The sequence below is a fragment of the Neoarius graeffei genome, chromosome 23 (assembly GCF_027579695.1).
Source record: "Neoarius graeffei isolate fNeoGra1 chromosome 23, fNeoGra1.pri, whole genome shotgun sequence".
Lineage (NCBI taxonomy): Eukaryota > Metazoa > Chordata > Actinopteri > Siluriformes > Ariidae > Neoarius > Neoarius graeffei.
Genome location: NC_083591.1, coordinates 53,488,399 through 53,501,688, shown reverse-complemented (window position 1 = coordinate 53,501,688; position 13,290 = coordinate 53,488,399). Strand labels below are relative to the sequence as shown.

The 13,290-nt window shown below is 41.9% G+C and overlaps 1 protein-coding gene across 1 annotated transcript in view; it reads right to left on the bottom strand.

Annotated features, from left to right (window-relative positions):
- egfra (epidermal growth factor receptor a (erythroblastic leukemia viral (v-erb-b) oncogene homolog, avian)) overlaps positions 1–13,290 on the bottom strand; it is a 144,124-nt gene that overhangs the window by 22,372 nt on the left and 108,462 nt on the right. The window contains exons 21-25 of the mRNA XM_060906408.1: positions 12,785–12,940; positions 5,911–5,986; positions 5,569–5,715; positions 5,233–5,330; positions 4,753–4,920 (exon numbers count right to left, since the gene is read on the bottom strand). Of these exons, the coding sequence (XP_060762391.1) occupies positions 4,753–4,920; positions 5,233–5,330; positions 5,569–5,715; positions 5,911–5,986; positions 12,785–12,940 (645 nt within the window). The remainder of the gene's footprint in view (positions 1–4,752; positions 4,921–5,232; positions 5,331–5,568; positions 5,716–5,910; positions 5,987–12,784; positions 12,941–13,290) is intronic.

Here is a 13,290-nt window from a genome sequence, read left to right as displayed (position 1 = left end):
CTCTATTATTACAAAGTGTGGCATATTGTTACTCTTTTATTAGAAAGTATAGAGTATTGTTACTTTATTACTAGAGAGTGTGATATATTAGTACTCTATTACTATAAATTACAGGGTATTAGTACTTTATTACTACAAAATGCGGTACATTAGTACTCTAGTACTATAATTGCGGGGTATTAGTACTCTATTACTATAAAGTGTGGTGTAATAGTACTTTATTACTATAAAGTGCAGTGTATTAGTACTCTATGATTATAATTGCGGGGTATTAGAACCCTATTACTATAAAGTACTTATAAAAGTATTTATATATACACTTTATATATAAAGTATATAAAGTGCGGTGTATTAGTGCTCTATTACTATAAAGTGCAGCGTATTAGTACTCTATGACTATAAAGTGAGGTGTATTAGTGCTCTATTACTATAGAGTGCGGTGTATTGATACTGTATTACTATAAAGTGCAGGGTATTAGTACTCTATTACTATAAAGTGCGGTCTATTAGTGCTCTATGACTATTAAGTGCAGTGTATTAGTACTCTATTGCTATAAAGTGCGGTCTATTAGTAGTCTGACTATAAAGTGCGGTCTATTAGTGCTCTATTACTATAGAGTGCAGTGTATTGATACTGTATTACTATAAAGTGCAGGGTATTAGTACTTTATTCCTATAAAGTGCGGTGTATTAGTGCTCTATGACTATAATTGCGGGGTATTAGTACTCTGACTATAACGTGCAGTGTATTAGTGCTCTATTACTATAAAATGTGGTGTATTAGTACTCTATGACTATAATTGCGGGGTATTAGTGCTCTATTACTATAAAGTGCAGTCTATTAGTGCTCTATGACTATAAAGTGCAGTATATTAGTACTCTATGACTATAATTGCGGAGTATTAGTGCTCTATTACTATAAAGTGCGGTGTATTAGTACTCTATTACTATAAAGTGCAGTGTATTAATGCTCTATTACTATAAAGTGCAGTGTATTAATGCTCTATTACTATAAAGTGCGGTGTATTAGTGCTCTATTACTATAAAGTGCGGTCTAATAGTACTCTATGACTATAAAGTGCAGTGTATTAGTACTTTATTACTATAAAGTGCGGTGTATTAGTACTCTATGACTATAAAGTGCGGTGTACTAGTGCTCTATTACTATAAAGTGTGGTGTATTAGTACTCTATTACTATAAAGTGTGGTGTATTAGTACTCTATGACTATAAAGTGCGGTGTATTAGTACTCTATGACTATAAAGTGCAGTGTATTAGTACTTTATCACTATAAAGTGCGGTGTATTAGTACTCTATGACTATAAAGTGCGGCGTATTAATGCTCTATTACTATAAAGTACGGTGTATTAGTACTCTATTACTATAAAGTGTGGCGTATTGATGCTCTATTACTATAAAGTGCGGTGTATTAGTGCTCTATTACTATAAAGTGCGGTGTATTAGTGCTCTATTACTATAAAGTGTGGTGTATTAATGCTCTATTACTATAAAGTGTGACATATTAATGCACTATTACTATAAAGTGCGGTCAATTAGTACTCTATGACTATAAAGTGCAGTGTATTAGTACTTTATTACTATAAAGTGCGGTGTATTAGTACTCTATTACTATAAAGTGCGGTGTATTAGTGCTCTATTACTATAAAGTGCGGCTCATTAATGCTCTAGTACTATAAAGTGCAGGGTATTAGTACTTTATTACTATAAAGTGCGGTGTATTAGTACTCTATGACTATAAAGTGCGGTGTATTAGCACTCTATTACTATAAAGTGTGGCGTATTAATGCTCTATTACTACAAAGTGCAGTCTATTAGTACTCGATGACTATAAAGTGCAGTGTATTAGTTCTTTATTACTATAAAGTGCAGTGTATTAGTACTCTATGACTATAAAGTGCAGTGTATTAGTGCTCTATTACTATAAAGTGCGGTGTATTAGTGCTCTATTACTATAAAGTGTGGCGTATTAATGCTCTAGTACTATAAAGTGCAGGGTATTAGTACTTTATTACTATAAAGTGCTGTGTATTAGTACTCTATGACTATAAAGTGCGGTGTATTAGCACTCTATTACTATAAAGTTTGGTGTATTAGTGCTCTATTACTATAAAGTGCGGCGTATTAGTATTTTATGACTATAAAGTGCGGTGTATTAGTACTCTATTACTATACAGTGCAGTGTATTAGTGCTCTATTACGATAAAGTGCGGTGTATTAGTACTCTATTACTATAAAGTTTGGTGCATTAGTGCTCTAGTACTATAAAGTGTGGCGTATTAATGCTCTATTACTATAAAGTGCAGGGTATTAGTACTTTATTACTATAAAGTGCGGTGTATTAGTACTCTATGACTATAAAGTGCAGTGTATTAGTGCTCTATTACTATAAAGTGCAGTGTATTAGTGCTCTATTACTATAAAGTACGGCATATTAATGCTCTATTACTATAAAGTGTGGCATATTAATGCTCTATTACTATAAAGTGTGGTGTATTAGTACTTTATTACTATAAAGTGTGGGGTATTAGTGCTCTATGACTATAGAGTGCAGTGTATTAGTACTCTATGACTATAATTGCGGGGTATTAGTACTCTATGACTATAACGTGCAGTGTATTAGTGCTCTATTACTATAAAGTGCGGTGTATTAATGCTCTATTACTATAAAGTGCGGCGTATTAGTACTCTATTACTATAAAGTGTGGCATATCAGTACTCGATTACTATAAAGTGCGGTGTATTAGTACTTTATTACTATAAAGTGCGGGGTATTAGTGCTCTATGACTATAAAGTGCAGGGTATTAGTGCTTTATTACTATAAAGTGTGGTGTAGTAGTACTCTATTACTATAAAGAATGGCGTATTAGTGCTCTATTACTATAAAGTGCGGTGTATTAGTACCCTATTACTATAAAGTTTGGTTTATTAGTGCTCTATTACTATAAAGTGCGGCGTATTAATGCTCTAATACTATAAAGTGCAGGGTATTAGTACTTTATTACTATAAAGTGCGGCGTATTAGTACTCTATGACTATAAAGTGCGGTCTATTAGTGCTCTATTACTATAAAGTGTGGTGTATTAGTGCTCTATTACTATAAAGTGCAGGGTATTAGTACTCTATTACTATAAAGTGCAGGGTATTAGTACTTTACTACTATAAAGTGCAGTTATTAGTACTCTATTACTATAAAGTGTGGTGTATTAGTGCTCTATTACGATAAAGTGCGGTGTATTAGTGCTCTATTACGATAAAGTGTGGTGTATTAGTACTCTATTACTATAAAGTGTGGTGTATTAGTACTCTATTACTATAAAGTGCGGTGTATTAGTGCTCTATTACTATAAAGTGCGGTGTATTAGTGCTCTATTACTATAAAGTGTGGTGTATTAGTACTCTATTACGATAAAGTGTGGTGTATTAGTGCTCTATTACTATAAAGTGCGGTGTATTAGTGCTCTATTACTATAAAGTGTGGTGTATTAGTGCTCTATTACTATAAAGTGTGGTGTATTAGTGCTCTATTACGATAAAGTGCAGTGTATTAGTACTCTATTACTATAAAGTGCAGGGTATTAGTACTCTATTACTATAAAGTGTGGTGTATTAGTGCTCTATTACCATAAAGTACAGGGTATTAGTACTTTACTACTATAAAGTGTGGTGTATTAGTACTCTATTACTATAAAGTGTGGTGTATTAGTGCTCTATTACGATAAAGTTCGGTGTATTAGTACTCTTACTATAAAGTGCAGGGTATTAGTACTTTATTACTATAAACTGCGGTGTATTAGTGCTCTATTACTATAAAGTGTGGTGTATTAGTGCTCTATTACGATAAAGTGCGGTGTATTAGTACTCTATTACTATAAAGTGCAGGGTATTAGTACTTTATTACTATAAAGTGTGGTGTATTAGTGCTCTATTACTATAAAATGTGGCGTATTAATGCTCTATTACTATAAAGTGCAGGGTATTAGTACTTTATTACTATAAAGTGCAGTGTATTAGTGCTCTATGACTATAAAGTGCGGTGTATTAGTGCTCTATTACTATAAAGTGCGGGGTATTAGTACTCTATTATGATAGTGTGGTGTATTAGTGCTCTTACTGTAAAGTGTGTTGTATTAATACTCTATTACTATAAATTATGATGTATTAGTACTCTATTACTATAAAGTGTGGGGCTTTAATGCTCTATTACTACAATGTATGGAGTATTGTTACTCTTACTATAAAATATGTTGTATTGGCACTCGTTTAGAAAAAAAAACCACCTGAATTTCCCATGTATTTCACATGTGATCACGTTACCACATGTGTTACCATGTAGAGCACATGTGGAAAACATGTTACCCCATGTGTAAAACATTCCCACATGTGATTCACATAAAATTGGGCCAAAACCACATGTTTCCCATGTGCAAATAACATGTTTCCCATGTGCAAAACACATTTTCCACATATTTCACATGTGAGAAATCACATGTCAAGTTCATGTGGTTTTTCTTGTGTGTGGGTGCTACCCTACTAGACAGTATGCAGTATGGGTAGTTTAATGTTTATTACTTTTAAGCTATTAAATTAAATAAACTATTAAATATTTAAGGTTTAATTAAATTATATATAAGTTATACATGCTTAGGTACCACAACACACATTAACCATCATAATGCTTGGAGGTAAGATGAGTCTACCATGAGTATGTGCACGTGTGTGTGTGTTATTACCAAAGAGTGCAGTAGCTGTGTACGAGACGTGCTGGGGCTGCTGAAGAAGCCATGGTTGGGTAATAAATACTCATCGGCATCCACGACCTCGTCTAGATCCACCCCGCTCATCAGACTGCGGAAGAATTTGGGGTCTGTGGGACTGGGCAAGTGCATCTTCTCATCGCCCTGGAGGACCAAAAATACAGAAGACACGCTGCAAAAACAAGTCTAAAATATGCACATTTGGAAAGGCATACATTTGTATATTTGTATTTACACCACAGTGATGTTAAATTCTCGATTCTGATTGGCTGTTGATGTTGACTGATTATTTTATATAACAGCAGCCCTGATAGTAGTTCTGGTTGCAAGGTTTATATTAATGCACTCATTATAATAACATGTTATTGTTTCTGAGTAAAGTAGCCAACAGGAACATGAGTGTCTCAGGGTTAATTTTCTACCAACACACAAGAAATTTAAAAAAAAGAAGCTCACCTGAATGACCAGGTAGCGTGTTGGATCTCGTGCCATCTTGGAAAACTCGGCAATGAGCTCTCTGAATCTTGGTCTGCTTTCCGCGTCAATCATCCAGCCTGAGATAAATAAAAACAAGATGACATAATATTTGTATTTAGTTTACAATAGCTTCATCTATAGTGAGTACGTATATTTATATTTACTGTATTTTTGGACAGCATTTCATAACATGGCATTTCACCTGCATATCATATCAGTATCATATATTACTGGCTGCTTTAAATGTATCCCATCTGTTCATTGATATGACCTCAGGAGAAGATGCACACAAACCTCCAAACCTTCAACACTTACATTTGACCATGATCATGTAGACGTCAATGGTGCAGCTTGGTGGCTGAGGGAGTCTCTCTCCTTTCTCCAGGACCCCGGCGATTTCACTGGCAGGAATTCCGTCGTAAGGCTTCAACCCGAATGTCATCAGCTCCCAAACAGTCACACCTCCAGAGATAACCACACACAACGTTAAAAGAACAGCTCGTTCCCAAAGAGCTTGTTTAGCGAACAATATGCCAAGCAAGTGACCCACATTCTAATCAATTCAATAAATCTCTTCTTACATACGGTATACATTTCTTTGAAACGTTAACTACGTCCACACTCATGCGACTTTTTCACATGGGATGTATTTCTTACCATAACTCCATACATCACTTTGATGCGTGTAGGTCCGGTGAAGGATGGATTCAAGGGCCATCCATTTTATTGGCACCTAAACAGTAAGGAAACATGACTAGGTTTAAATACGAGTCCTTACAAGAATGACTTCATCACTCAAACTGTAATAGAAAAAAAAATCACTCTGAACACCTTGTATGGCAACTGATATGTGATGTGTTTAACATTTAATTCTGATGTAGGTACAGTCCCTTTAAGAACTACATTTCCCATCAGCCAACTTCCGCGTTGACCTACGGCACGCGTGGGCGGGATCACCTACGTCACTTCCTCCATGATTCCATAAGAAACTAAGACACGCTACTCTCTTCCTCTTTCCGTCTGGACCAGCTGTCTGTAGGCACAAAGAGATTCGCTCCGCCGAGCAAATCAGATAAAGACGTCTTTTCCTCAAGAATCAGAGTTTCGTGCTTTTCTCTTACCTTTGGCCACGGTAAAGTCTAGAATCGCGCGATTTTGACTCAGATTGAGCTACAACCGGTTTTTGTTTGTCTATCAGTAACGTTACCAAACTGCAGCCCAAGCAGTTAATTAAAGTTAGAGGCGACCGGCTCCCTCTAATAAAGCGCTGTGCACATTGTTTTAATCAGAGACTTTCTTTTCATCACGAGCAACCACGCGTCGGACCAAGAAATCCTCTGCTTTCCACGGAAGCAACTCATGTGCTCCACAACGGTGAAACTCCAAAAGTCTCGGAACATCTCTTCATAATCTTGCGTAGAGGCAAGATACTAAGTAAGACTGGCAAATTTTGGGCATAAAACTATTCTTAGGAATTAGCTTTATGAAGAAGTGTGAATTTAAACTCAGGAACGGTTTAAATGTGTAAACTGTAGACCCTCAGGGTATTGAATTAATTATTGTTCTATTTTTGTCCTCTCAATTGCTTAATAGATAGGTTGCATGCTCTCTCTCTCTATTCCTTTCTTACCCTTAACTTCATTATTACACATATTTTGACCTCATCAAGATTTCAGTGGAATTAGCTGCTACGGCTAATTCTTTTGTTTCATTAGCATCCAGGGCTAATTGTATTGTCTCAAGGGACCATGAGGTCATCATCCTCCCCCCACAAACACACGTGGAGTTAGCTACCAGAGCTAATTCTTTTGTTTCCACCACGTGGACACAAACACATCTTAGCTAGCAACCAAAGCTAACTCTTTTGTTCTACTTAGAAACACGTGGTCACGACCCCCCACACCTCAGATAACACACACACACACACACACACACACACAAACACACACACACATACCTCAGATAAGATTCCAATCACTCTCACACATCACTCTCAAACACACACACACATACCATATCATATTTGTATATCGTCTCGTCTTCTTCCGCTTATCCAGGACCGGGTCGCGGAGGCAGCAGTCTAAGCATGGAAGCCCAAACTTCCCTTTCCCCAGACACCTCGGCCAGCTCCTCGGGAAGAACACCGAGGCGTTCCCAGGCCAGCCGAGAGACATAGTCCCTCCAGCGTGTCCTGGGTCTTCCCCGGGGCCTCCTCCCGGGGGGACATGCCTGGAACACCTCCCCAGGGAGGCGTCCAGGAGGCATCCGAAAAAGATGCCCGAGCCACCTCAGCTGGTTCCTCTCGATGTGGAGGAGCAGCGGCTCTACTCCGAGCTCCTCCCGAGTGACTGTGCTTCTCACCCTATCTCTAAGGGAGCGCCCAGCCACCCTGCGAAGGAAACTCATTTCAGCCGCTTGTATCCGCGATCTTGTTCTTTCTGTCATTACCCAAAGCTCATGACCATAGGTGAGAGTCGGAACGTAGATCGACCGGTAAATTGAGAGCTTCGCCTTTTGGCTCAGCTCCTTCTTCACCACGACGGACCGGTAAAGCGACCGCATCACTGCGGAGGCTGCACCGATCCGCCTGTCGATCTCACGCTCCATCCTTCCCTCACTCGTGAACAAGATCCCGAGATACTTAAACTCCTCCACTTGAGGCAGGACTTCTCCACCAACCTGGAGAGGGCAAGCCACCCTTTTCCGGTCGAGAACCATGGCCTCGGACTTGGAGGTGCTGATTCTCATCCCAGCCGCTTCACACTCGACTGCAAACCGCCCCAGTGCATGCTGAAGGTCCTGGTTTGAAGAAGCCAACAGGACAACATCATCCGCAAAAGCAGAGATGAAATCCTGTGGTTCCCAAACAGGATTCCTTCCGGCCCCTGGCTGCGCCTAGAAATTCTGTCCATAAAAATTATGAACAGAACCGGTGACAAAGGGCAGCCCTGCCGGAGTCCAACATGCACTGGGAACAGGTCTGACTTACTGCCGGCAATGCGAACCAGACTCCTGCTCCGTTCGTACAGGGACCGGACAGCCCTTAGCAAAGAGCCCCGAACCCCATACTCCCGAAGCACCCCCCACAGAATACCACGGGGGACACGGTCGAATGCCTTCTCCAGATCCACAAAGCACATGTGGACTGGTTGGGCAAACTCCCATGAACCCTCGAGCACCCTATGAAGGGTATAGAGCTGGTCCAGTGTTCCGCGACCAGGACGAAAACCGCATTGTTCCTCCTGGATCCGAGGTTCGACTATCGGTCGAATTCTCCTCTCCAGTACCCTGGAGTAAACTTTCCCTGGGAGGCTGAGAAGTGTGATTCCCCTATAATTGGAGCACACTCTCCGGTCCCCTTTCTTAAAAAGAGGGACCACCACCCCAGTCTGCCACTCCAGAGGCACTGTCCCCGACCGCCACGCGATGTTGCAGAGGCGTGTCAACCAAGACAGCCCCACAACATCCAGAGACTTGAGATACTCAGGGCGGATCTCATCCACCCCCGGTGCCTTGCCACCGAGGAGCTTGCAAACCACCTCAGTGACTTCGGCTTGGGTAATGGACGAGTCCACCTCTGAGTCATCAGCCTCAGTCTCCTCAGTGGAAGACATGACGGTGGGATTGAGGAGATCCTCAAAGTATTCCTTCCACCGCCCGACAATGTCCCCAGTCGAGGTCAACAGCTCCCCACCCGCACTGTAAACAGTGTTGGCAGAGTACTGCTTCCCCCTCCTGAGGCGCCGGACGGTTTGCCAGAATTTCTTCGAGGCCGACCGATAGTCCTTCTCCATGGCCTCCCCGAACTCCTCCCAGTTCCGAGTTTTTGCCTCCGCAACTGCCCGAGCTGCAGCACGCCTGGCCTGCCGATACCCGTCGGCTGCCTCAGGAGTCCCGGAGGTCAACATGGCCCGATAGGACTCCTTCTTCAGCTTGACGGCATCCCTTACTTCCGGTGTCCACCACCGGGTTCGGGGATTGCCGCCACGACAGGCACCGGAGACCTTGCGGCCACAGCTCCGAACAGCTGCGTCCACAATGGAGGTAGAGAACATGGTCCACTCAGACTCAATGTCCCCCGCCTCCCTCGGAAGCTGGGAAAAGCTCTCCCGGAGGTGGGAGTTAAAGACCTCCCCAACAGAGTGCTCGGCCAGACGTTCCCAGCAGACCCTCACCATACGTTTGGGCCTGCCAGGTCTGTCCAGCTTCCTCCTCCGCCAGCGGATCCAACTCACCACCAGGTGGTGATCAGTTGACAACTCAGCCCCTCTCTTCACCCGAGTGTCCAAGACATAGGGTCGGAGATCAGATGACACGACTACAAAGTCGATCATCGACCTCCGACCTAAGGTGTCCTGGTGCCACGTGCACTTATGGACACCCCTATGCTCGAACATGGTGTTCGTTATGGACAAACTGTGACTAGCACAGAAGTCCAATAACAAAACACCACTCGGGTTCAGATCGGGGAGGCCGTTCCTCCCAACCACGCCCCTCCAGGTGTCACTGTCATCGCCCACGTGAGCATTGAAGTCCCCCAGTAGCACAATGGAGTCCCCAGTCTGAGCACCCCTCAGTACCTCTCCCAGGGACTCCAAGAAGGCCGGATACTCTATACTGCTATTTGGCCCGTAGGCACAAACAACAGCAAGAGCCCTCTCCCCAATCCGAAGGCGCAGAGAGGCGACCCTCTCGTTCACTGGGGTAAACTCCAACACATGGCGGCTGAGCTGGGGAGCTATAAGGAAGCCCACACCAGCCCGCCGCCGCTCACCATGGGCGACTCCAGAGAAGTGGAAAGTCCAGCCCCTCTCGAGGAGCTGGGTTCCAGAGCCCAAGCTGTGCGTGGAGGTGAGCCCGACTATCTCTAGCCGGTACCTCTCAACCTCCCGCACAAGCTCAGGCTCCTTCCCCCCCAGCGAAGTGACATTCCATGTCCCAACAGCCAGCCGCTGTGTCCGGGGGTCAGGTCGTCGAGGCCCCTGCCTTCGACTGCCACCCAATCCACACTGCACCAAACCCCTACTGCTACCTCTGTGGGTGGTGAACCCACAGGAGGTCGGGCCCACGTCGCCTCTTCGGGCTGAGCCCGGCCGGGCCCCATGGGCAAAGGCCCGACCACCAAGCGCTCGCATACGAGCCCCAACCCCGGGCCTGGCTCCAGGGTGGGGCCCCGGCTGCGTCCTACCGGGCGACGTCACGGTCCTGGATTTTTTCTCCATAGGGGTTTTTTGGTGAACTGCTCTTGGTCTGGCCTGTCACCTAGGACCTGTCTGCCTTGGGAAACCCTAACAGGGGCATAATGCCCCCGACAACATAGCTCCTAGGATCATTCAAGCACACAAACCCCTCCACCACAATAAGGTGGCAGTTCTAGGAGGGGCATATTTGTATATAATGATTCCAACTGCTATTATTCATTTTTATCTTTGTTATAATAAATTCAATTATTATTGAAACTGTGTGTTTATTTGTTGTACCAATATTTTTGAAGTACCCAACCTCAAAGAATTCCAAGGTGCATATGAGTTATGTAATACGGTAAGTGATCATAATAATTTGGAATATACCATAATTTAGCTGTTTGGTAATTTATTATTAAGCACCAAAATTAATGGTATTAATTAATGAGACTGATTTAATGGTATTTAATGAGACTGATTTAATGAGACTGATCACTCAATTACCAATTGCACCTACACTGAGATTTTGGTTTAAACGTCTTTTATCGACATGTTGGTCTAGTTTCACTTTGGGTAACAGTTTATAACTTCTACATTATCGAGTCGGTACAAAAACATTTTAAAGTTCCCAACGTTCATTTTGTCCAGCACAAAATAAAATGTTTGTATCTGAGATCTGAGCGGCATATTCCCTTCCATAAGAGAGCACTTTTCAGATTAAAAAAGAAAATATAATGAAGGCTGCTGGGTTTTGGTGCAAAATGAAGAAGCGAGTGTGACAGTCAAAGTGTCCAGAAGAACTATGGCTGGTTCTGGAAGATGCTCAGTAAAACCTACAGCTCATTTCCGCATAAAACTGCACTCACTGGACCTGAGACCAAGCAAAGGGTCGTCTCACACCAAATATTGACTTTGTTTCATTTATTATGGCTCACTGTTTACAGTTTATAGTATTTTTGTGATGTTGAAACGTTTCATTTCATTATTTTTAAGCCATTTTTGGTCGACAGCATTTCTTTAAACACATACAAGACTTTTGCACAGTATACTCTATGTCATCTCATAGAGCCAAGTCTCTGCTGTAACATTGCATCGGAAGGTTAAGTCCAACATTTGCACCAACGTCTCCCCTGTTTCCACATCGGATTTCTCATTAACCCCTTCAATGCCTTTGGACGAGTCACATACGTCATGAAATCTTTTACCGCTGTGCCTTATGACGTACACTACTCGTCATAAATGCCTCCTTTTATGTACTTTACATGGCACATTACTTTTACTTCACAGTGGTATGTTACCACAAGTTGGCCTGGTGGTTAGTGTGTCTGCCTCTCGAGCAAGAGCTTGCGAGTTCTATTCACGGTCGGGTCGTACCAAAGACCATCGTAAAAATGGTACCCAGTTACTTGGAATACATGGCCCCTTGGTGTACGTTGTGTTTTCAAGTACTAGTAATTCATGTTGATGGACAGGTTCTCATTGACAAGACCCAATGTTTTTGATTACTAAAGTTATTTTTACTCTACAACAGTGGTTTTTTTTGTGATTTTTCTATACAAATATTAAAAATATAAGGTTCTGAACAAGTTAGATAAAGATTATCAAAATATCCCAATTTTGACCTATTTTTGTCCTATATGCCCGGCACATTACAATTAATTATGGGTGGCAGCCAAGGGGTTAATATGGCATTTGAACGTCAATGGAAAATCGGTAATTGAGAAGTGAAGAATGTGCCTGAGCAGCAGAAAACTGCTAAATGCTAATGCAGTATCAACCAACAACCAAATTAATATATTTAATGTGTTTCAGGGTGGGGTTTTCCTCTAGTTTCAGAGCTGGAAACATAACTGGAGATTGGTATCGCTTTCAGAAACTGATTACATCAATAAAGTTCTTGCTATTCACGATTGTCTATTTGTTCTCCAAAGGTAATGGGACACTATCCAAAATTGAACCATTTAATCATCAAGGTAAGGTTTCTCTTAGCATTTCCTGGTTTCAGAGATGGAGAAAACCCCCTTCAGATGACGTATTTTGGTGGCGCAATGTCATTTTGGAGTATACTTACGAACAAACTCCATTTACAATAAAGCTGCAAAGAAGCTATTGTGAGGGAATTGCAGGAACCTGATTAAACATTGACAGACATCCAAACCCATGAATTCTGCCAAACATGACATGCACTACATGATAAATAACACCTTAAATGTTAGGTTTACGCCAGAACAAACCAACAGACTCCAAAAACAGTCAACTGTCACCCAGAATGCAACATTAAATCCCCTTGTCTTTCAAACATCATGTAAAGTATTTAACAATCAGCCATCAGGACTGTACGCACTCACCTTCCCTCCGTCCGCGTGGTACTCTTTCTCATCAGCGTTCAGGAGTTTGGCCAAGCCGAAGTCAGTGATCTTCACATGCTGAGGGGTTTTCACTAGCACATTGCGTGCGGCCAAATCCCTGTGCACCAGGTGGCGCTCTTCCAAGTAGTTCATACCCTGAAATAAGCAGCAAAGCACAATTTCCATAAAGAGGGAAAGGATATAAGAGATGAAGAATGGAAGCAGTTGGTTTGAGTTACATAGTGATGGTTGATGAGATGTGGATTAATATTTATCGCAGGTCAAATATCATGTTTTTGAAAATGTCATGATGCATCCAGTGTGCTTCATTTCTCTCCTCATTATTATCTTATTTAATATTCATATTCAAAACACTGAGGAGATCAAATTCATTTCCAAGGCCATCAGGGAAATCTGGCAAACGCTGACAAATATTTTTATCTGCCTTCCCGTGGAGTCGATCTCAGCGTCTCAGTATGAGATAAACATCCGAGCGGAAAAACAGA